The 23,663-nt window shown below is 40.8% G+C and overlaps 1 protein-coding gene across 1 annotated transcript in view; it reads right to left on the reverse strand.

The window, feature by feature from the left end:
* Positions 1–21,821, reverse strand: part of URB1 (URB1 ribosome biogenesis homolog) — a 55,148-nt gene extending 33,327 nt beyond the window's left edge. The window contains exons 1-13 of the mRNA XM_054391607.1: positions 21,692–21,821; positions 21,236–21,375; positions 19,661–19,812; positions 17,611–17,743; positions 15,485–15,581; positions 14,015–14,100; positions 11,952–12,077; positions 10,067–10,197; positions 7,222–7,417; positions 5,831–5,968; positions 5,273–5,446; positions 4,499–4,655; positions 1,833–1,955 (exon numbers count right to left, since the gene is read on the reverse strand). Coding sequence (XP_054247582.1) covers positions 1,833–1,955; positions 4,499–4,655; positions 5,273–5,446; positions 5,831–5,968; positions 7,222–7,417; positions 10,067–10,197; positions 11,952–12,077; positions 14,015–14,100; positions 15,485–15,581; positions 17,611–17,743; positions 19,661–19,812; positions 21,236–21,375; positions 21,692–21,821 — 1,783 coding nt within the window. The remainder of the gene's footprint in view (positions 1–1,832; positions 1,956–4,498; positions 4,656–5,272; positions 5,447–5,830; positions 5,969–7,221; positions 7,418–10,066; positions 10,198–11,951; positions 12,078–14,014; positions 14,101–15,484; positions 15,582–17,610; positions 17,744–19,660; positions 19,813–21,235; positions 21,376–21,691) is intronic.
* Between the last annotated feature and the right edge of the window lie 1,842 nt (positions 21,822–23,663).

The raw sequence follows: 23,663 nt of genomic DNA on the forward strand, positions 1-23,663 counted from the left end.
ACCCCAAAAAGCTGTGTCCTACGTGAAATAAAGAGGATGGATAAACTGGAGACCAAAATACAGAATTTAAATCAATAACACACCTTATACTGTTACAATATTTGCTATGGGCAATGGAATTCTGTTTCTCTCCACCACACTTCTATCATCTGCTCACAACTGCTTTGGTGCAACCTCACAATTAACATCCTGCAGGGTCACACAGCTGTGCAGAGACCCTTGTGGTGTGCTCAAAAAATTGACCTGCCCACACTTTAACTGCTCTTAAGTTACATTCAGGGATAAACTTGATAAAGTCTGAGCGTCAATGGGCTTTTCATAGTCTGTGTAGTATCTTTGTGGTCCATATTTGGGAGAGAAGATTAAATTTTTAAAAGTCAGTACAAAGTTCAACCAACAGTAAGAGCAAACAATAAAACTGTACCAGGTGTTTAAAGAACATGTTGCTCCAAGGCATTAAAATATGCTACCTTTGGAGCCTGTATTTCAATCAGGGCAAGGGAAATAATTACAGAACTCTCAGGCTGGTACACGAGAGCACAAATTTCACTACTAATTTGCATCATTATTTTCTATCATATCTTCTTTAACCAAAATTAATATTCAGGCTCACTTCTTTTCTCACTTTTCTTTTCCAGCCTGTTCAACTTTATTATTTCATACTGTAAAAAAGCAACATCAAAGAGATTTCTATCTCACAAGAAGGTGTCCTGCCTTTTATCCATTTTAAAGAAAGCAGACCAATGCAAGAAATAATGGGATAAACAGGGTATATGATTTGGTGAGTCACCAAGTATACAAACTAATTAAATATGCTTTGGCAGAGGGAGGAAAAACTTCACACATGAGACAGTTGATTTAGAAGAGGCTTTTCTTTAAAGTCCCTTTTTTCCCTGACAGACTTTAATTAAGGTATTTACATAACTCATTACATTACACATCCCAGACCCACCTAAAACACACATAGTTGATCTAGTTTGGTGGCCCACAGACATCAATGATGCCTGAACATTTTGCTCTTTGCTCCAGACTCAGATTTAAATGGCTGTATTTATTGTACCACAAATAGTACTGGAGGACCTTGCCTACGGCCCATAATTTGTGGCTCATCACCCTTGCTGCATTAAGCAGGTACAGAGCATCTCTGTTTAATTCTGCTGTCCATGAACGTCGTGTCCATCAGAGACAAAAATACAACAATATTGCTAAAGTGCTTCCTCATATAAATTTTCCACAGAAGATAATACCACACTCTGCCAAACTACGATAAAATAATTCAAAACACAGCAAATGGAAAAAATACTTGAATGTTAAAAGATTTTTCCAGAGAAGACTGGTGAATTGTTCCTTGCCTCTCTCTACCACCCAAACTTTCTGTGAACTATCTTGTTAAAAAAAGAATGTCTACCATTGTGGCTAATAAGAGTTTGGAAACAACTTACTTATGCTGGGTTGCTGATAGGCTTAGAAGGATTGTACAAACAAATCTCATTAAGAGTCAGACATCAGCCTTCCTCAGAAACATTAGGATTAATGCCCCATAAAGACCAAACATTTGCAAGAATAAGACACAATGAGGAAGACTCTACCACAACATACCACTTACAACAACTGAGTGTAGTAGAGCAGCTATGGAATTTAAGAGGGCAGAGTGCCAGAGAACTGCAGAAATAGCAATAATAAATGCCCGAACCACAAAGAAACTAAAAGGGGTTACTTTTAGAAAACAGTTCTTTCTCTAGCTACACAGAAAAGCAAACATTCCATTTTGCTGTGGATTTTGTAAATAGCCAGAGAAAACAATGAAGGCAGAAGAAATATCCACCACATACCTTTTATCAGCTTGCTAAAATCAAAGGTGCTCCGTGATACCAAGTGGGGCACGACTTTCTGATAAAGGCATACGACCTGCAGCAGTGCAGCTTTCAGAAACAGAGTCTCAGCATCATCTGAACCTAAACAAAGCATTTACATGTTTAGTTTCTCCTTCATTCATACCAAGAGTGCAGGGTATCATCTGCATTATCCAGCAGGAGAATTACTAACTCTATTTCCAAAAGATTTGCCTATGAAATGATCAGTTACCTTCCTCACTAACAAGAAACAGAAAAAAAAAGAATATAATCCCCAGTTTCCTTCCCCAGCACTCCTATGTGAACACTTTTTTAACTAAACCAGCTTATGCAATGCTTCACTTGGCAGCTACCACTTGTAATTTCATTTGGAAGTGCTCACACATATAAAATACATCCTCAGCACTTTAACAGTCACTATAGTAACCCAGTCAGTCCCAATGCTGTTTAACTTAAGGCTGAACAACAGAAACCAGTGAAGGAAAGGATATGGCCACGTTGCTATTTCCAGGGACACTGTTTTTACCTAATGCCAGGTACATTTGAGAAGTGCAGAAGACAGTATACTAACCTGTTACAAACATATTACTTCAGTTAAAGGTTTCTTTCTTTCTCCTCCTTCCTTCAAAACCAATACTTTCTCAGTGTGTGCTTTTGGCAAGAGGAAAACAAATATCTATATGATAGAAACACCAACCCCAGTTAAGGCAGCTGTTTACCTCTTTGGAAAAGCTATCTCAGCATCTAAACAGTCTTTTAGTTTATGACATGAGGACACATGAAAGCTACTTGTTATCCAGTCACTAATGAAAGGAAGCAAAATAAATGAAGGGCAGCCAAATTTTTTTTTTAACACCTACTTTTTTTCCTGTTAACTGGGTATCCCTCAGGGAGCTACAAAAAAATGGATGGATGCCATGCATAAACATTGTCTTTGTCTGCCTGGGTCTCAACTCCCATTAAAAGAGAATTCTCTAGTGGTCACACTGCAAATAAAGCTGCAAAAGGTGAGCTGAGAGTAAGGGATGCAGTATTATCACCCTGGTATGCAGAGAAACTACTTGAGAAATGAGCTGCTTCATTGGCTTTAGTAGGCACTCTACCAATGAAGAACATTGGCTTGTCAGCATTGACAACTATTTTACTGCCCAAAGCCACACACAGAAGGACATACACTGAAAATTTCTCTGCTCCAGAAAGTTTCACTGTGGAATATGCCCTGTGAAGGATATGAGACTGGCCGCAGATTTATCTTCAGTCTGCAAGTAAAATGTTGCAGGCTGAAACTAAAAGGTCCAGTTCCCTGCAATGGGACTATGAAAGCAAGTCCTTCAGGAGGACCACTGGTTTTGAGAGAGGAAAGCTGAAGCCTCTACTCCAACCCCACTCTCTCCTCCAACACTTGCATGTTTCTAATCCTGTGCTATAGCAACACAAGCATTTGTGTAGCCACAGTAACTAACTGCCTCAAAAAAGTGATCTCATGGTATAACAACCTGGCCTTCAAAATATTCTCAGGCCTACCAGTTTCCCTGCCTTTTTACTGTATGACTGACTGCAAAATACCCCTACTAGCATACGAAGGTCAAGGACAGGAGGGTTAAATTCAACAAGGGGAACTGCAGAGCCCTGTATCAGAGGTGAAATAACCCCACTTGGGAGTATATGGCATGAACCGACCACCTGGAAAACAGCTTGTCAGAAAAGGAACTGGGGGTCCTGATGGAGACCAGGTTGCACATGAGCCAGAGATGTGCCCTTGCATTAGGCAACACATTGCCAGCAGGTCAAGAGAGGTGATTTTTCCCCTCCACTCAGTGCTAGTGAGTTCACACCTGAAGTGCTGTGACCAGTTCTGGGCTCCCCAGCACAAGACAGACATGGACATGCTGGAGTCCTACCAAACCCACAAAGGTGATGGACTCAAACCTCTCCTATAAAGAAAGGCCAGAACTGTAAGAGCTGGGACTGCTCAGCCTAGAGAAGAGACAGCTGAGGGGATCTTACTAGTGTGACCTCACAATAAACACCTGGAAAGGAGAGTGCAAAGAGGACATCAGGCTCTTTCTGGGTGCAGAGCGATGGGACCAAAGGCAAAAGGAGCTTCCCTCTTAACATCAGGAAATGTTTTTTTACTGTGAGGGTGAAGGAGCATGAAGTTTGCCTAAAGAGAATCATAGAACCATAGGCTGTTGGAGTTTCCATCCTTGGAGATGCTCAAAAGCTGTCTGGATATGATCCTGGACAGCAAGGTTTAGGTAAGGCGGCTGGACAAGACGACCTCCAGAGCTGTGCTTCTGTGACAGCAAAAAGTCAAACTGCTTAGCTTCACAGCAGCAGTGACAGCCTGTATGTCAAATTGTAGCCTTAAGCAATTCTGACAGGGATTAGAATTAAATAGCCTAAAAAACTGAACAAAGCAAAGATGAACAATAAATGCATAAATGACAACTGGACTCGGCTGAAGTTAACAAGATTACACGGGATAAGGATTTCATAACCCCCATTCACATCCATGTAAGAAGGGATACATTCAATAAGAGCCAGGGCAATGCTCTGTAGCATTTTTGCACAACAATTGATATTAAGAGCTGTCATTACGTTTGACAAGTCAAAACTCTTCTGTAAAATGCTGCTTTGCCTACCATGCTGTTGCTGTTCAGTAACTTCTGCTGCCTCAGTCACTGCCTTCACAGTGGAGATACCACTTCCCTTTTTCTCCTCTTTGCATTTGTGGTGTTTAGAAGGTGGTTTCAGGAGGTACTGCCAGACAAACACTACAGTGGTCATGTCTGGTACAAGCTAAAAGGAAAAAAAGTAAATTGCAATAGCACTCCTGTATCAGACAGAGCCACTGTGAGAAAAATCTTCACAACCAACCAATATGAGGATTTGATGTTCTGCACAAAAGTTGTAACTGATGTTGTATGCAATCATAAAAAAGATCTGAAATCAAGTAGTGTACTTTCACTTCTGCAGACCATACATACTGGAAACAGTATTCATTTTACTCAAAGTTTCCTGTGAAAATTCTGTTTGTTTCTTCATCGTCATGGCATATTTTCAATTCAAGTACTACCCTGTCTAGTAATTTCTGAGTGAACTCTGCTGGGCACAATTTACTTGAACCAGGAGAATTTGCTTCCAAGCCTGCTCTTGGAATTAATTTGCAGCACAACAGCTGCCAATGTAAAAATTTTTCTCACAACAAAACTTTATTTGCACTTCTATCAGCATTAGGAGATGTAGTCTACTACCATACCTACTATTAACACCTTCTAATCCACAGCCTTCCCCTTACTCTGCCCAAAGATACCATTTCCTGGCTTCCAAGCCACCTTGGGGAGAAAGTGCACAGGAGCAGTTACCTGATGCAAAATGACTCATGCTTGACACCAATTTTGTTTTTACTTTGATACCTTGCTGATGGCTTCTTGGTACAACTGTACAAATTCCTGCATCATTGATGGTGTGTAGATTTCTGACTTTTGCCAAATTTCTTCATTCAAACAATACTCAATATTCTTCAAGGCTCTTCTCAGAATCATTGACACAAGTGACAATATGCTGTGCTTCACTACTTTGCTGGGTACCTAAAAGAAGGAAATTGAATTAATGACATTTCAGTGCTTCCTTTTGTGCTTTGTACCTAATCTGTACTCTCAAAACATCTTAAAATTTGTTAAAGAATTAATTATTTCCTAAACCTTGGCTTTCAAGATAGACTCAGATTCCCAGCCTAAACCATTAGTGAGCATTGGCAGACTTCATGCTTGTGAATGGCTCTTGGAAGCAATACCAATAGGGTTCAATTCATTTTCCCGTGCCTCCTCAAGCCAGATTTATGCTGGGACAGAGAATATAAAACATATGGAATTAACCAATCTGAGAAACTTCTTAGATTATCACACACTTAAATCAAACAGTATCAACTGGGACAGAAAAAACCCCACTGAAATACTACAGACTGCTCTTACATTTAGTCCTTGGGTGAACATTATCTTATTGCACACTGTGGGGGCTGTTGTTACCATCACCATAGAAAGCAGCCTGGGAAGAGGAATAAACTCTGGAGTCTTAAAAGAGTTGGAGATCTCTGGTTGAGCCTCGTAGATCTGAAATAAAAACAAGAATTTAATCAACATTTATACAGCCCTAAAGACAACACCTTCTTCTGGGCAGCATTTTACCAAAGGGTTTTTAACAGCAGCACTAAATGTCAGTTTTTACACAAAAATAAATCCCCCAGATTCCTATTCAACTAAATATGGCAGCTGTGTGTGGCCTGCATCCCTGCTAAAGGCCATCCCTTTTCAACAAACTACAGGTCCTACTTGCCTATTTTAAGCTAGCCATGGAACACTCAGAAAGAACAAAAGATTTTTCTAGCTGAGCTTTGATGTTGCTGCATCTTGAAAAATGTTTCAGCAACTTGTTGTATTCCATTGTATCTTATGCCAATTCCTTCTTTCCCAGTTTAGTTAAAAGTTTGTACAGTCTCCTGCTCTGAGCATGACTTTTTACCAAATGACCTTCAAACTCACTCTGTGCCTACACTTTTTAAAACAGCTGTGGCTCTGAGCCAGGGCTCATTCTCCTCAGCATCCATAGAAAACAGGATGCCACATTCCCCCTCCATTTACCATCTTTGACGTTTAACTGTTTTTTCCCTAACATACCCACAGTAGTTAATGTTATTTCAAACAGTCCTTCCTCTTTAGCTCACTTAAATCTCAGTCACCTAACTTCCCCACTGCTGGACTGGTTTGTTTTAAAATTGATTATTTATGAAATACTGTACCTCTCTTCTAATATTTTTTAATACACTCTAAAGCACTGTGTATTTACAGCTGTGAACACAACACATCTTCAGATATGTGAGTTTCCTGTAATACAGAACAGCTGCCTCTGAAACAAACAAAAAAAAAAATCCAGTCTCTGATCCTCAGTTGACTTCCTCTGAAATCAGTGAAATCTTGTTCCTTGTCACTAGGAACACCTCAGCTAAATTCATTAATTCAGAGTTGGTTTATACACATCACAGCCACACCACAGGCTGGCCAGGCTCTGTACCGCACAGTACCCAAACTGTAACAATTTTTACACAGGAATGGCATTATAATATCTATCTGTTAAAAAAAAAAGGGGGGGGACACAATCAAAGGCAGCCTTACCAACTTACTAATAATTTCCTTGGCTTGGTAACTTTTCAGTATGTCAGGGATGTTTGACTTCACCATCTTTCCTATTATGATTTTACATCATTTTGCAGCACCGTTTCACAAATTCTCTTCCATTTTTGGATTAAAAAAAACCCCAAGAGTATTGGGATTGCATATTTCTGTGGAGAGGTGGTTCATATTCTTACCTTTTTAAGTAACTTCATATTGTCTAACCAAGTAGACTTGACTCTAGGAAGAAAGGAATACTGGCTCTCCTTAAAGTATCTATTCAATAAATCTGGGCATACTTTAAGAACATTCACCACAAGATCAGCAACCATTTCATCTTCTGCTGCACTTTTTAATGCAACCAGAAAGCGCAAAAGTATGATATTTCCTCCCCTGTGGAAGACAAAAATGTATTTTAAACAAGAAATCCTTATTTCAGTACTTTACAGGTAATAGTAATTCTGCAGCTCCTCTAACTGGTAAGATCTCTCTCACTGCTGGCATAACTTCCGAGTTTACACTCAGAAAAGTAAGAACTGAATTTACCTCCAGGTCTTCTGCATGACAAAAAGTAATTGCTGTTAATTAAACCCATAATGTCTCAGAAATATTCTAGACAAACTTCACAAAGCAAAAAAATGTAGAATTACAATTTAAGATCTAACTTGGAAGTATTTTCTGTGGACTTTCAGGGGTTTTGTTGGTTTTTTTTATTTGCTTGTTTGGTTTTGTGGGGGGGTTGTTTGTTTTGTAAAGTTTTCTTCTGTCAGTCCCTGAACAAAGTGAGAATACTGCAGATACCAGACAAATACCTGGTAGAATTTTGCTCAAAGCAAGAAACAACCTGCTCTAACATCACTCAGTATCTTCTACAATCTAGTAGTACCTTCTTTGCCTAACTCACGTTATGAAGCACACCAACCTATGAGAACCCCTCCATGGAATTACAAAAGCCTCAAATATTTTGTCTATTGGTCATAATCACAGAGTGGTTTGGGTTGGAAGGAGCCTTTAAAGGTTATCTAGTGCAACACCACTGCAGTGAAGAGGGACATCTTTAACTAAATCAGGTGGCTCAGAGGCCCCACCTAACCTTGAATGTTTCCAGGGTGGGGTATCTACCACCTCTCTGGGCAACCTGTGCCAGTGTTTCACCACCCTCATCAGAAAAAATCCAATCTAAATGTCCCTTATTTTAGTTTAAAATCATTACTCCTTGTCCTGTTGCAACAGGCCCAGCTAAAAAGATTGTTGCCATCTTTTCTGTAGGTTCCCTTTAAGTACCAGAAGGCTGCTATAAGGTCTTCATGGAGCCTTCTTTTCTCTAGGCTGAACACCCCTAGCACTCTCATTCCGTCTTCACAGGAGAAGTCTTCCAGCCCTTTGATCGTTTTTATGGCCCTCTTCTGGACCTGCTCGAGCAGGTCCATGTCTTTCCTGTGCTTGGGGCTCTAGAGCTGGACACGGTACTCCAGGTGGAGTCTCTTGGAGGCAGAGTGGAGTGGCAGAATCACTTCCCTTGACCTGCTGGCCATGGTTATTTTGATGCAGCCCAGGGTATGGTTGGCCTGCAGGGCTGGGAGTGAACACTGCTGGTTCATGTCTGGCTTTTCATCCACCAGTACACCAAAGTCCTTCTCCTTAGGGTTGCCTTCAATCCTAACATCCCTCAAACTGTATAGATACCAAGGATTGCCCTGACCCAGGTGCAAGACCTTGCAATTGCCCTTGTTCAACGTTATGAGGTTCACACAGGCCCACTTCTCAGGCTTGTCCAGGTCTTTCCACAGGGTATCCTGTCCCTCAAGTGTGTCAAATGCACCACCTAGAGTGGTGCCATCTGCAAACCTGCTGAGGGTGCACTCGATCTCACTATGTCATTGATGAAGATATTAAACAGAACTGGTCCCATTACAGACCCCTGACAGACACCACTTGTCACAGACCTTCATCTGGACATTGAGCCACTGGACACTGACTCTCTGGATGTGACAATTCAACCAATTCCTTATCCACCAAACAATCCATCCATCCAATTCATCTCTCTGCAATTTAGAGAGAAGGATGTTGTAGGTGGCTGTGTCAAAAGCCTTACAGAAGTCCAGATAAATGACATCAATACCTCTTCTTTTGTCCACTGATGCAGTCTCTCCACCATAGAAGGCCACTGGGCTAGTCAGGCAGGGCTTACCCTTAGTGAAGCCATGCTGCCTGTCTCAAATCATCTCCTCAAAGTGTGTCTTAGTATCCTTTCTATGAGGATCTGTCCCATGATCTTTACAGCCACATAGGTGAGGCTGACAGGTCAGGTAGTTTCCTCACTTCTCCTTTTTACCCTTTTTTTAAAAATGGGCACAATGTCTCCATTTTTACAGTCACTAGGGACTGCCAGGACTTTTCAAAATCATGGACAGTGTCTTAGCAACCACGTCAGCCAATTTCCTCAGGACTCTGGGATGCATCTTGTCAGGTCCCACAGACTTATATACTTATAATCTTAGTTTACATATTTTAACTAGTTAGCAAACAGAAACAGTAAGGCAACTAGGTGCTTCCAGATTAGATGCTGCAGGCCAAATCCTGGCAGTACTGAAACCAGGGTCAGCATTTTGCCAAAATCTGGGAAAATCACGTTTGGTTCTACAAAATGTACATTAGACTAGGTATTTTGCCATCATGTGGTTCACACTGCAGCTTTGATGCTTTCTTCTCACAGCAAAAAATCTATGGTCCAAAAATCACATCTTACAATGTAAGTATTCAGTTACAGGGAGAGGGCTCATTGAAACACAGCCATTGCCTAAAGCCTTATGAATAAGGCAGAACACTCTGTTACACTGAGGTACAAGGAGATTCAGTAGTCTGATCCTAAGAAGTTAAAATCAAAACCAACAAAAATCCCAAATTATTTCTTCTGTCTGCCACAGAAGAGAGATGGAAGGAGAATTCAGTAAAGTTATTTGCAAAGAAAAGATAACTGGTAAGGTCCCTCTTGTTCCTAGCACAAAATTCTTATACTGCCTCAGCTGTCTAGGGACTTACTTGCCCGCAGTTCCAAGACTTGGATCATAGAAAGGTATGCCATGTTTCAGAGAGCAGCAGACCTTCATTAAGAAATTATGAACAAGTTCCCGTACCATCACCTTTCCCACCTCTTTAGAACCTTGAATCACCTATAAAAGTCAAAAAGGAGTAAAAAAGACATAGGAGTTTTGGTATCACAGAAAAAAATCTTACATCAATTTCAGTCTACATTTTATGAAGCTGCTTTTACAGAAATGCTAGAAAGCAGTTTGGCTTTTGTTCGGATTAGGAACAGAAGTTTCAGTTTCTGTATCACACACAATGTTACAATACTTTTTGTTTCAAGGAAAGACAAATCTCCCAATTTTCGTTACGTAGGTGTTATTTGCAGGGCATTAGAGACTTAGGGCATTTGCTAAGAAGACAGACAGGAAAAGACAGAGAAAAATCAAGCCAAAGAAATGTAGTGATTTGGCATAAATCGGGCAAGGCCATCCTGGGACTTTTAAGTCAAGAATCTAATATTTTATCTGGAATAACCAACTTTCAACCATATAGGCCAGGTACACAATAAGGAAGTTCATAAAGACCAATAATAAAAAAAAAAAAACAAAACACTGACGCCTTCAACATAAAGGATGTGAAACAAGCATATGTATGTCTTTTGCGCCAGTTTTGCAGAAGAAAGAACAACTGAATACAAGGCACAATAGATGGAGAGCCAACAATACACTGAATGTCAATATTTTGGGGAAAGGTGGAGTATCAATGTCTTTACAGTTACTATACAAAAATGAAAGAAGTGACCAAATACCTATGTCAAGGAAAAAGGGAAAAAAAACCCAAAAGAACACACATTCCATCAATCTTTTTCATCCAGCACAACTCAAGAGTCCTATGGATAAGAAACACTTCGACAATTATAGTTGAGAAATCACAAGTCCCATCACTCACAAGGACTGCATGGAATTGTAAGAATTTAAAATTACTCAGGACTGAAAAGCACTTTTATGAACTGCACCAGTCATTTGCACAGCTCCAAGCAGACACCTACTAGAAAGAGATCTCCTCCAAGAAGTGTTTAAAATGTATCAGGATTGGAATGGCACAGACATAAACATCCAGTATCCAGTAGAGGAAGAAGGCATTTGTTCAGTGTTAGAATTGTTCAGCTTCTAAAGATCAAGTGTCAGTCAACACAAAGGTGCAAAGTCTGCAGCCCAAACCTAGTGGAAGTATGCAATTTTTTCTACTGCTTTGCACTGAGCTTATAGGTATACTTTAGATACTCCCACAATGAAAGGGAAAACAAGAGATTAAATTATTAATAAAAATGGAAAGAAAAACTGTAAACTATTTATGAGAAGATGGCAAAACATCTGCTTTACTAACATCCCCCCCCCCCAACTGCGTCCCTGATCCTTGCCTCATCTCTTGACTTTAGGAATGTGGTTTCATGGCCTAAAAGAATCAGTAAGAGCTCAAACCTTAGAAACCCTGCTAACCTCTACAACAACGTAAGCTGAAAAGGCTGGCAACCATCTTGGGAGTTTAACTCTCATATCATACCAGTGTGTATGATGGGAATGAAGCACGTGGTAAGAACGCTGCTCCTGATATAGTCTCCTGTAGACATGAAGGTGTCCAGGAAATAGAATACAGTCCTAGCAGTCAAAAAGACCTGTTCCTCCCCAGTTAACTGATGTTCACTGCACTGCTCATCAGGGAAGGGAAGCAAACCCTCCTGCTCAAATGGTGAGAAGCAGTGGAAAGTCAGAGCTTCTCATCAAGGTTAGAGCAACTGGGAACTATTTCAAATTCTGTGGGCTGCAAGGTGGAAGGGGCAAAGGGGGGAGGAAGGCAGGACAAGGACTAGGGGTTACTAATAAATAAATTACCAGACCTTTAAATCTTCGGGGCTGACATCAGTAATCCCATTCCACTGGTAAAGTGAAGCAATGTGAATCAACACTTCTGCAGTAAAGAAGCGCACCTTCTGGGTTTTGGTGACATTTTTATTTTGAACCACCTGAAAAGAATGAGAAAAAAAAAACCTCAAACTCTTCTATTTATTTCAAGTTATCACAAAATGATGGCAAATAAGCAGCCTTCCTCTAGTACACACAGAGCTCACAAAGTTATCACAAAATGATGGCAAAGAAGCAGCCTTCCTCTAGTACACACAGAGCTCACAAAGTTACCACAAAATGATGGCAAACAAGCAGCCTTCCTCCAGTACACACAGAGCTCACTCTCCTCGCTACAGCAGACCAAAGGTTCTTCTGTCTGTCCTGTTAACACATCTTTCAGACACTCCTGCTCCCATTTTGGTATGGTTGAAGACACAGTACTATACATCAGCTTCTGCAAATATTGCACATGCTCAACAGCATGGAATTTCAAGCTCAACTAAAGAGCACTGAACATATTTAGAGTAGCACAGACACAGACTATGATTATAGAAACCTGCTGGTAGGGATGGTAGAACGTGCTACAAATTAAGTTTGAATGGAAGGGAAAACACAGTGGAGGAAGCTCTCAGAACTTCTCCTATGTTTACCTCTCTGCATTTGCTAAACTGAAGGAGTCATATAGTGCACCAGGTTTCATCAGCAATGTAACACTGCACGATGCATGACTCCCACAAGGAAAGTTTCATTTAGAAAACAAATTATCAGGGAAGTTTACACTACACTTAAAAGTTAGCTTTTTTTCTTCCATTTTTCAACCTTATTGTGTCTGAAAAATGGAAGAATATTTTTGGCTTAAATTGTCAGTTGTGAAAAGCCTGAGTCTGAGGCAGACTCTTAAGGTTACACTTGAAATTTGAAACCATCTTAAATTCACTCTCTCAGTTGGTCATACAACAGCTTCTGCAACACCTCTACAATAATTCAAAACAGAGATTCAAAAATCATAGGTAATGGAACTAAAAACATTCTGTAAAACATTTTATAGAACTAAAATAAATCACTTGTGCAGTTGCTGTACCCAAAGCAGCAACAAGTTGATCCATCACAGTGAAAGAGGCATAGCCATGCTTAGAGCTAAAGGACAATAGAGCACAGAAAAGGCAGTTGAGATTCTATCAACCCTCACACCTTTCAGCAATCCTGCTTTCAAGTTTTCTGTCTCAGCTCTGATATATCATGAGGTTATTTCTATTTGCTATGAAAGAATCAGAAAAAGCAACTTTAAAGGGAGCAGACTTACCTCTCCAACAGTACTTTCTAACAGCAGGGAGAATGTACCCTTCCTTCTTGACAAAAACAACTCTGATTTGCTGATAAGGTCTCTCTCTTCCCCTACCCCACCAAGAAATCATTTTGACTAAATTTATCTCCTGCAGCAGAAACCTTGCCATACTAACAGTAAGCAAGTCCAAAGACAAGCTAACCAGGACCACAGGATGCTGCCTCAGCTTGAGCCCTATCAAGACTTTCTGAGGAAGGGTATCACATACTCTTCAACTGCAACCAGATAGCTCCTAGAAACCCATCTTGTGTCACAGTCCCCACACTAAAAATGCATAAAATTCTTTTTCTTCTGGAGAGAAGATTGTACAGAGCTAACAAACCTACTCAATCCTAGCTGACCTTTCAGCACAAGACATACTAATTGAAGGACTAATCTTACTGTCACCAGAAGCACCAAAAAGACTCCAGTTCTTTTGACCTTCGGGCTTGGCACTGATGCAATCAAACCATAAAACAATAAAAATCTGTTGGACACCACACACTAAAGAGGAGCTGAAATTAGCATCCAAGTACAAGCCACTACAAAGACGTCCTTTAAAAAAGGGCACTGGAAAAGCTTCAGTACTGAAACAGTAATATGGCCAGGCTACTAAAAATCAAAACAAGTATTATCAAATATTACTGACAAACTTGCAGCAGCACAGTGCCAGCATCAGAAGCAAAGAAAACAGAAAACAAAGGACAACACAGTTGCAAGAACATATCATACCTTAGTTCTCAGTGTGGAAAGTATAAGATTGATAGTAGAAACTCTGTCTTCATTTATTCCAGAGCAAAGAATATCTGGAATGAAACCTAAGAAGACATTTCAAATGTTAAGTGCAAATGTGAAAGCTGTTTTCATACCAAAATGCTTCAGGGAATTCACACTCATTTCTCTGCTATGTCAAATTATTTACCTTGCTGTTACATTTAAGGATGAACCAAGGGGTTGCAATTGGAGTTCAGACAGATGATGTGTCTGTAACTACAGTGATGAGCAAGTACTGTTGCCAAACCTACTCTCATCATAACCAGCTAATTTGCCAGCTTGGTTATTAACACTTACTACAGCAGCATCTGTCAACTCCAAATATAGTTCAGGCCCCAATGTGCTATGCAGTATTCAAACTTCAGTAAATGCCATTGAAGGACTCAACAACTGTTTCACAGAGTGATTCTCGACCATTTGGAGGTTACATCTCCAACCACACGCATCATTTTTTGTGTCAGCTGTACACCCCAAAGTCAGAGAACTTCAGCTGATAGAGAACTTTGGTATCTTCAAGGGGAATGAAAGCCAGCTCTGCTGAATGGGTCTCGATGTGCACTGCCATTCTCTATCCTGAAAGAACTGAACTGCAAGCAATTAAAGGAAATCAGCGTCCCACAGGGTAGCATGAACAACAAAAGTAAATAATTATGTCTTGGTTCTCACCCCCTCACCTTAAATTAAATGAATTGGTTTTTATTTATAGATGCCTTCTGAATTCTTTCATAACCTCACCAAGGGTCACAATTCACAACTTGCCAAACATCCATAGCAGATTTCAAAACCACTGAAGTCAGCTGAAATTTTACATCACCTTCAGCATGTAAGTCATCAAATATTAACTAAATGCGTCTAAGATTCGACTTTGTGGATCAGTTCAGTTTGCCTCCCTTCTTTAAGAGACATAGGCTTAAGCTCCTACACTCCACTCCCGTGTAATGCCTCCATAAGGATGCAAAGGGCATTACACTGGTCTCCTGAATTGTTGATAAAAAGCAATCTAATGGAGTATATGACAGTTGTCCTGCATGAGGATTCAAAGGAAGCTGAGGTACACAGAGGTTTTAACTCTTCTGAAGAAACTTTTAATGCAACACACCCACTGTTACTGTGTCATGACAAAGGCTGGAGGCCTGAAGTTTTTTCCTTCTTTTTTGACTCTATGGCCTTCAAGTTATACTAAATTCATCCTTTTTACATCTATGTCACCAAGGCCTTTTTATTTTTGAAACGGCAAACATTCTCAAGCAGAAGTGGCACTCACCAGAATACTGAAGAAATTTAAATCTTTTCAGATAATAAGATTAAAACTATGTATTTTATAGTTTATTAGTGTTAACTGGTTTATATTTTGAATTAGCTCCTATTTATTATCATCTGTAAAAGACTCAGCTATCAAAAATAACAACACAAGCAACTGTGAAGTACCTTTTAATTCCAGCACCTGTGTCAAGATTGCATTGTCTCCAGCAATTAAAAAGGAGAGAGCAAACTGAATAAAGGCCACACGGACATCAGCTTTGTCCTGAAAAAGATAAAAGGCACTGTTAACATAAAGATTGTACACAACTGCAAAATTAATTCTGCAACAATTGATTAACCTTCTAAGTACCACACAGGGTTTCAGAGCGTGCCAATCTTGGGCACTCTTGCTACTCATTGCCACATTTGAGCTACAGTGTATAACACATCTCGCAGCTGCTCATGGAGCTACTCTGGTCATTAGACTTAGACCAGATTAAAAAAAACCAAACCAACAACAAACAAAAGAACCCTTAAGAAAGTGACTAATATGATGTGAAACTACAAATTCAGGCACAGTGGAAGTACTGAAAGCTTTGCCTGGAGAAGATACGTGATCATAGGATATGAAGATAGAATCATAGAATAGCTTGGATTGCAAGGGACCTTAAAGATCATCTAGTTCCTAGCCATGGGCAGGGACACCTTTCACTAGCTCAGGTTGGTCAAAGCCCCATCCAACCTGGCTTTGAACGCTTCCGGAGAGAGGGCATCCACAACATCTCTGGGCAATCTCTTCCAGGTTCTCACCACCTTCACAGTAAAGAACTTCTAATACCTAATCTAAATCTACTCTCTTTCAGTTTGAAACTGTTACCCTTTTCCCTGTCACAACAATCCTGGATAGAGTCCCACCACGATTTATGAGTTTTTGAAACTTACTGCACAAAATTAAGTTGCACATAAAAACGCTTGAAAGAAGATACTGACTTAGACTAAACATAAGGCAGAAGTGACTCATGAAAGGGTTGAAAGCATAAAGAAAGAAATCAGATGTAGCTATAAGTTTTAGGTATTTTTGTATTAAAAATTCATCTCTGATAACCAGTTGTGTCTGAAAGCTAAGCAAGGGAAAATTCTTCAATCCGCTTCTGGAAAGTTTTCCTTTACCTTGCTTGCATATCGTAATAAGCTTGTGGCCAAAAGACTATATCCAAGCACTTAAATTCAACTTCGGCAGTAGGGTCAAAAACCATAAAATCTGACATTCCTGAAACTGTAGAGGGTAGGTAGTTTCAGGGTAAAAGGTGTATGTTTGGGGGTTTTGCCACCTTCTTGATTGCTTTATATATAAACATTCTCATGTGTCACCCCAGGTGGCACAAACCCAATACAAATTTACACATTCATACTGCAAGTCATCTTTAAAAACTAGAAACAATGTATCAGTGTTGAAAACAATATCTGGAAAGATATATAAATATTTTTGTTCTAAAACACTGGAGTTTAGATCAAACCTGATTATTTTTAACTAACGAAGAGGAAACAAGAAATAAAGTTCCTCCTGAAAAAATAGGAATTACTTTTTCTGCTCACTCACATATCCTCCTTAAGGATTTCTACCAACAGAGTGTTTAAAACGTTGTTTCTATTTTCAAATGCAATTATTCTGAGTGTACTAGTACTGGGCAAAATCCTCTCTCCATTAAACAAGCTGCAGGACCTCCATTATTTCAGTGGAACCAAACTGCAGTCCTTGCACTGGAAAAAAACCTTAGTTCTTCCCAAACACATCACTGAAGTTTTTGGAACTTTACCATCACTTTCACTCCATTTTAGACCTTAAAAAGGTAGCATATAGAAACAATACATTTGTATTTCACCACATTTTATTAGAAATAGACAATGTACTTTAACATCTTGCAGTAAATTCTAAAAAGCAGTGTAAAAACAAGGTTATCCTGTGGAGCTCTGCACCCTGACACGATGAGAAAGACCAGCATGGAACACAGGTCAGCTCTCCTACTATTGCAGATAGTAGGTAAACAGGTAGGTATTGCAGATAGTAGATAAACATTCCCTGAAGATTTCTTATGTAAGTAGATGGGAAGCTCTTGTCCCATAGATCACTTCTACTGTATATTAGACACAATCAAGAAGCATTTTTCAGTCTGACACAGGACAGGAAAAAAGTTCCTGCAGACAAGGATTCAGAAAAGGGACTAAGAAACAGCTTAATTTTAAACACTTTGCAGAAGAAAACTGATGGAGCGATGGCACAGTATTTCATGCCACACAGCAGCTTAATTTACCTTCTTAGATCTTTTTTTCAGTAATCCAGGCAGAAATTTGTTATTGAAATCAAAATGGCTATACACATCCCTTGCTGAATCTGGCCCCTGAGCCACCATTGCTGACAACAAGGTAAGGCAAGCTTGGCTCATCCTAAAATGAAACACAGAGGAAAAGCTGCAGGTTATTTCCAGAACGATAGTTTTACAAACAACCAAATCAAGAGATTCAAATTTAAAGAAAGACTTTTTTCCTGTAAAAGAAATTATCTCGTTCCATCTCCAACATCCACCCAAGCCTTCAGGAGTTTCAGGCATGAAGCAGTTCTGAGTTAGTCCCAACACAAGCAACAAAGACAGCTGTTAGGAAGTATACCTGGTCACGCAAATCTGTCACTGCTGTTGATGGAGCTTTAGTTAAATATGTAACCAACCACTTTAATGACAATCACAATACAGATTTACACCAAACAGAAGTGTAATTCCACTACTCACAAACACCTTATCATCTTTGTGAACAGCCTATTTCTACAAGTATATTCCTTGGCCAGAGCCCCCAGTCCTGCAAACACCTCACACATTTTACTGCCACGAGCAAATCCATAGGAGCAACAGCTGATGCTAACGTTAAGGACATACACAGTGTAGACCACAGTACAACTGCATTTTTTGTGTTTTAGAATGACAGAGGTTTTCTTCAGTTCAAGTATGCAGCATGGTCTTTGTGATGAACTAAACCTTAAGATCTACACTCAGGTTTGATGCTTGCTCACTAAACACCAGAAAAAAATTGCCTTAGAAAATAGAAAGGAAGTTAAAACAATGAAAACCCATTATTTTAAGCAGTGATAACACCAGCTGGAAAGGAGGGGAGAGGGAATAAGGAAAAGAGGGAACACCTATTTATACTCTTCCCAAAAATTAAGCCGTAATGAAAGGCTGCATGTTCACTTTCTCAAAGGAAGAAATGAGCAAAAATTACATTCTAAATTCATGGGAGTTTGCTATTTATTTTAATGGGAATAGGACAGGACTATCAGGCACAAGTCTGCAGACCTCCATCATCTGAATAGTCACTACCCTGAAAGGGTCGTGGAATCTCTCCATCATGTTTCATTCAAATATGATTAAAGCACAGCATATACCATCGGAAATGTGCAGCCTCCTCTATGTCAGTTCTAGAAGGTTTTATCCAAAAGTTGCAATCTTTAAATGCTTAATAAGAAATGTAGATCTTGCATAGTTTCAAAATTTATTTAAAATAGACTTATCTACCCCTGCTTGGGATTCCATGTAGGGTTAAAGTGCCTATTGCTGTAGGATCAACTGCGTGGTGCAGGAAGCGTGGCTCAGTCTGTGAACTGAAAAGCAGAAAATGCTCTTCTTTTGGCATGACTGAGGGCCAAGAGACAAGTCACTGGCCTTAGATAAGTCATTTACAGTCTATTTTTTTCTCTTCCTTCCTCTTCCTCCCAGGTTTGTATTAAAATCTCCGGCACCTGGAAATTCTCTCACTGACCACACAAACTGCTGGTTACACTGGACTAGATAAACTTCAACCAGCCCAAAATGGTATTAGATTTAAGAGACAGGTAAAGTTACAGAGGAAAAAACACTCTAAAAGAACAAAATCTATCACAGATGTGGAAATCTGACTACAAAAACTACAGGAAAATAAAACATTCAAGAGCAGTTCTTCTTGCCATCACAAGACAGACTGCTTGGCATCTGTGAACTACAAGAATGCCTGTTCTCCCGTGTTTCATGCAGCACATTTCACAAATCAAGTAGCATTAAAATGATAGGACTCAAGCTACCATCAACTCTACTTCTTACGTATGAAAGCTACAGCCTCAGGAAAGCATCATATAGCATTATGTATTACATTAGAGCTTCCATCATGCAAAGACTTCCACATACAATTGTTTTATGAAAAGTGGAACGGTATTTTTGTAGTGCGATTACTACGTCAGTCAAAACAAACTTTGCAATGTCTTGAATTCATGTGCAAGACTCAGCCTCTCAAGTTCAACAGATAGAGGTTCTCTGCAACAGTAAAGAGAAGACTTACTTCTGATTTTCAGAATACAAAGCAGCATAGACCAATTTCATGTAAGAATGAATCAACTTTTTTACTATGTTCATTCCCACAACAGAAAAATGGGAGAGGTCACTGGCGGTCCTCAGTAAAATGGCTTCTAGAGCTTGAAAGATTAACAGCATCTGCGAGACACAAAAATATGTTAATATATGCCAATATTTGGACACATTTTGAAATTATTAGCTGAGCAAACAAGAGGAAGCATCACTAAAAATAGTTACCCCACCACAAGAGAAAACCTTCCACATATGAAGGCAAAATTAACTTCTGAATTCTGTCCCAAGTTAACACTTCCTCGTCTAAATAATTAGTTCTGAGAGCGTGGATTTTCAAGGAATCCCCTATACAGATATTATATAAAAGATCAGAGAAACACAGGAGGTCAGCTGAGTCCTCTCTTTTTTCAGTTGCTAAACTCATGAAATTCAGTAGTGGGGAGGGACAACCTCTGCTGGAAGCCTAAGCCAATGTGCTGACTGAAGGCCTGTACAATCCTGGACAAATAAACTGTAAAACAGGGTCCCACCTCACCCATGAACTGAGGAATCAAGACCTGCATGCATATGCATGATTTATCTGTGTACACACAACAACCACTTCTAGGGATGCAGTGCAAATCTCAGCCCAGGGTGATGGGTCTTAAAGGCCCTTTATAAGCTGGAGGGAAAGGCCCAGGGCTAGAAGCAAAGCTTTAAGAGACAACTCATAGTAAGCACACAGTGAACAATGAAAGGTGCTGGAGAAAATCACCCAAGCTGCTCTGATTTTGCAATTAATTCCTTCTGTATTAAACCAAAGCCCACACAGCACTGGGACTGTATTCATTACAAGTATTAGCCTCTACTAGTAAAAGGATCGTGAAGAAAGGATGTCACTGAACATGATGGAGGTCATCATCACACAAACAGAAATGCTCACCTAAGGCAAAGACCAACAAGTGGAGGTTAAAATAAACGCTATCCAATTATACATTGTAAGCAGATGTAAGTTAATAAAACTGCCCTAGTACTTAGAGTGAAAATTCCTTAGTCCATTCTCATATTCTGATGTGGAAAAATTGTGTCCAGATCAGATGAAGAAAATGGGCTCAACTTTAACAGTGGCTTCCTAGAAGTACTCATGTATCAGGGTGATGTCCAGTTATCTAATAATTGCTTTCACTAGAATATTTCTTTACTTTTTGCCTAACTGCTTCTCTTGATCCCTTTATTTCTTAAATAGTCTTTTCATAACATTTAAAGAACCTTGACAGCTTGATTTTGGCAGAACTACTGGTCGTGCCTATCATCTTTGTCCTGAGAAAAACTTCTCACTTGATGAGTGCTTCTGACACTGTGGCTTCCAGAAAAACAAACAAACAAACAAACAAAACCAACAACAAACAAATTAAAAACAAACAAAACCAAAACAACAAGGAAAAAAGAAAACACAAACCCATACCAAATTATCAGTTATTTACACCACAAGGCATCTGTTTGGCTGCTATTCTCCTTGTCCAGATGCCCGCTGCCAGTCACTGAATGATAAAACCCGTGGCAAACTTACTTCATTTTCAGGTTTCCTTTCGCCGTCCATAAGTTTAAATATTTCAGCACACTCCATGGAAATTTTAATGTATCCCTCCACGACATCATAGATTTCAGATGACGGCAGCCTCTTAGCAACCGAGACGAAGGTCTCCAGACCTGCAACGGGAGAATTTCACTCGGGAAGCCAGCAGAGCCGCCGACACGCCGGCCCTGCCGCACGGGGTCTGCAGCGGGCCCACGCCGTGAGGCAGCTGTACGCGCCCATGGTAAAGTAACAACACTCATCATCATCGTCACCCCCACGACGTCGCTCTGGGGGTAACGGACGCCTCCGGCTTTTGCGGGGCGCCGCTCCAGCCCAGCTGCGCCGGCAGAGCACGCTTTCACCTCACGATAGTGCCAGGCACGGGCAGATCCGAGCGATGCCTGGCACGCTGGCCAGCCCCCGCCCGGCCCCGGCATGGCCTCTCACCTTTCCCGGCAGTGGCGGGGTCCCGCAGCAGCGCCTTGAAGCGGGCGCCGTTGAACTCCTCCTTCTGGGGACAGGCTCGCTTGGCCGGCGGCGAGCCGGCCGCGGGCATGCCGCGGCGCTTCACCGCCATGCCGCTGCCGCTACCCTGACAGAGCCGCCCCGGAAGCGGCCGTCGGCAGGAAGCGGCAGAGGCGACGGCAGCAGCCTCCGCCCCGCTGCGGATCTGCTGCCAGCGAAGGCGGAGAGGTGGTGAGCCCGGCCCGGGGTGGGTAGCTGGGCCCGGGCCGGGTAGCTGGGCCCGGGCTTTGAGCGAAAGTGGCTGGCTGAGCTGAGGCCCGGGTGCAGCACGCAAGAGCCGCCTTTCCAGTCCTCGCCTGCCCCGGTCCGATCTGTCTCCGTGAGATTTGGCAGACTTGCTGCGTCTCCCGCGTCTGCCCCAGCTCGTACGGAGCCCGCTGCCCTGCAGCGCAGCCCCGCGGTGCCTCCACTTCGGGGCTTTCCCGGTGCAAAATGCCCCGCTCCCAAATCCCCCTCCACTGGCACCGGCGTAGTTTCCTGAGATAGCCTTGGGCACTCGGCTGCTGAGCAGGTTTCTGCTGTTGGGCCTGCCACTGTGATACATTATAATTGGTACTTACTTTCCCAAACAGCCCTGTGCATGCGATTAGCGCTTGCCAGGTATCTGCCCTCCCAGTGGGGCATTCAGTCCTCGGGGGCCAAAACCAAAGGCACTTCGTACGTGTGCGTGCATAACATCGCGAACTACTCTTTGCTTGTATTGTGCATATGCTATCAGAGCAATCAGTTGATAGAATGTTGTCACACCTTTTCCTTCTTCCCACTTCTCTTTCAGGATGCTTTGGTTGCCTCATTTGAAATGCAGCCACACAGACCTGACTGGTACCACCGAGGGGTGAAAGCATCTGGAGCAGAGGGACTGCAAAAGCAAGTCTCCAGTACTCTGCAATAATAGCCTGTCATCTGTTGATGTTTGCAAGGCCAAGCAGCCTTTTATGTCTACTGGCATCATAGTTTCACAGAATTTCAGTCCTACCTAGTCCTGAACTAAGGAGACACAAACTTCAGAGTGGAAGGGGAAAGCATGGAGTGGCAGGAAGGAGACAGAACTCTTAGAGGTAATAAGTAAAAGATTAAATTATTATCATTGCAGAAGCAATAGTCACAAACTGCTTTCCAGTTAACAGGCCATGTTTCCATTACACTTTAAAATTTGTTAGTTAAAATGTCTTATATAAGCAGTAACAATTATACACAAATAATTAGACACGATAGAAGGGTAATAGTTGCCTGTCAGCCTATGAAACACATTACTCAAGGTGTCCAAATACATTGTTCTCTAGAATTAAATTGAAACCAGAAGTTTTGCTTTCAGCAGGAGTTATTCCAGGAGAAACATAGGGGTAGGGAGGAAGGGAAGAAATTTTGTTCCAACAAATTGTTAGATTGGGAAAACCAACAGTTGAAACAGTTGTGGAAGATAAAGGAGATTTTTAAGAGAAAATCAAGTTAGAGATCTATCAAAGTAGATTATTTTTCCTTTTCACAAGTAATAAATAAAAGCAACACTAATATTTGTCTGTTTTTCCTAACATGAGTTTTTGTTAAAACTGTTTTTTTAACAAATACCATTTGAAAAAAGTGGCCCAGAAGAGGGCAACATTAACAGCAATTTTAAGATTTAGGATGGACAAGTGCTTTGCTGTTCATGGAAGAGGCTGTAATATTTTGAGAACAGATGGTAGAAGAAAATAAAAGAAGGTGAAGTTAGAAGGCACAAAACAATAAAATAAAAGGAGTACATGAGACTGCAAAAAAAAGTTTGGAAATATGCATTGCTAGATACTAGCTACGAGGGTTTTCAAAGTACTGTAGAAGAACAAGGTTAAAAAGCATCTTAATGATGCTAGTTACATCAAACTCTGAAAATCATTCATGATTTTTCCAGAAATAA

The sequence above is a fragment of the Indicator indicator genome, chromosome 1 (assembly GCF_027791375.1).
Source record: "Indicator indicator isolate 239-I01 chromosome 1, UM_Iind_1.1, whole genome shotgun sequence".
Taxonomy (NCBI): domain Eukaryota; kingdom Metazoa; phylum Chordata; class Aves; order Piciformes; family Indicatoridae; genus Indicator; species Indicator indicator.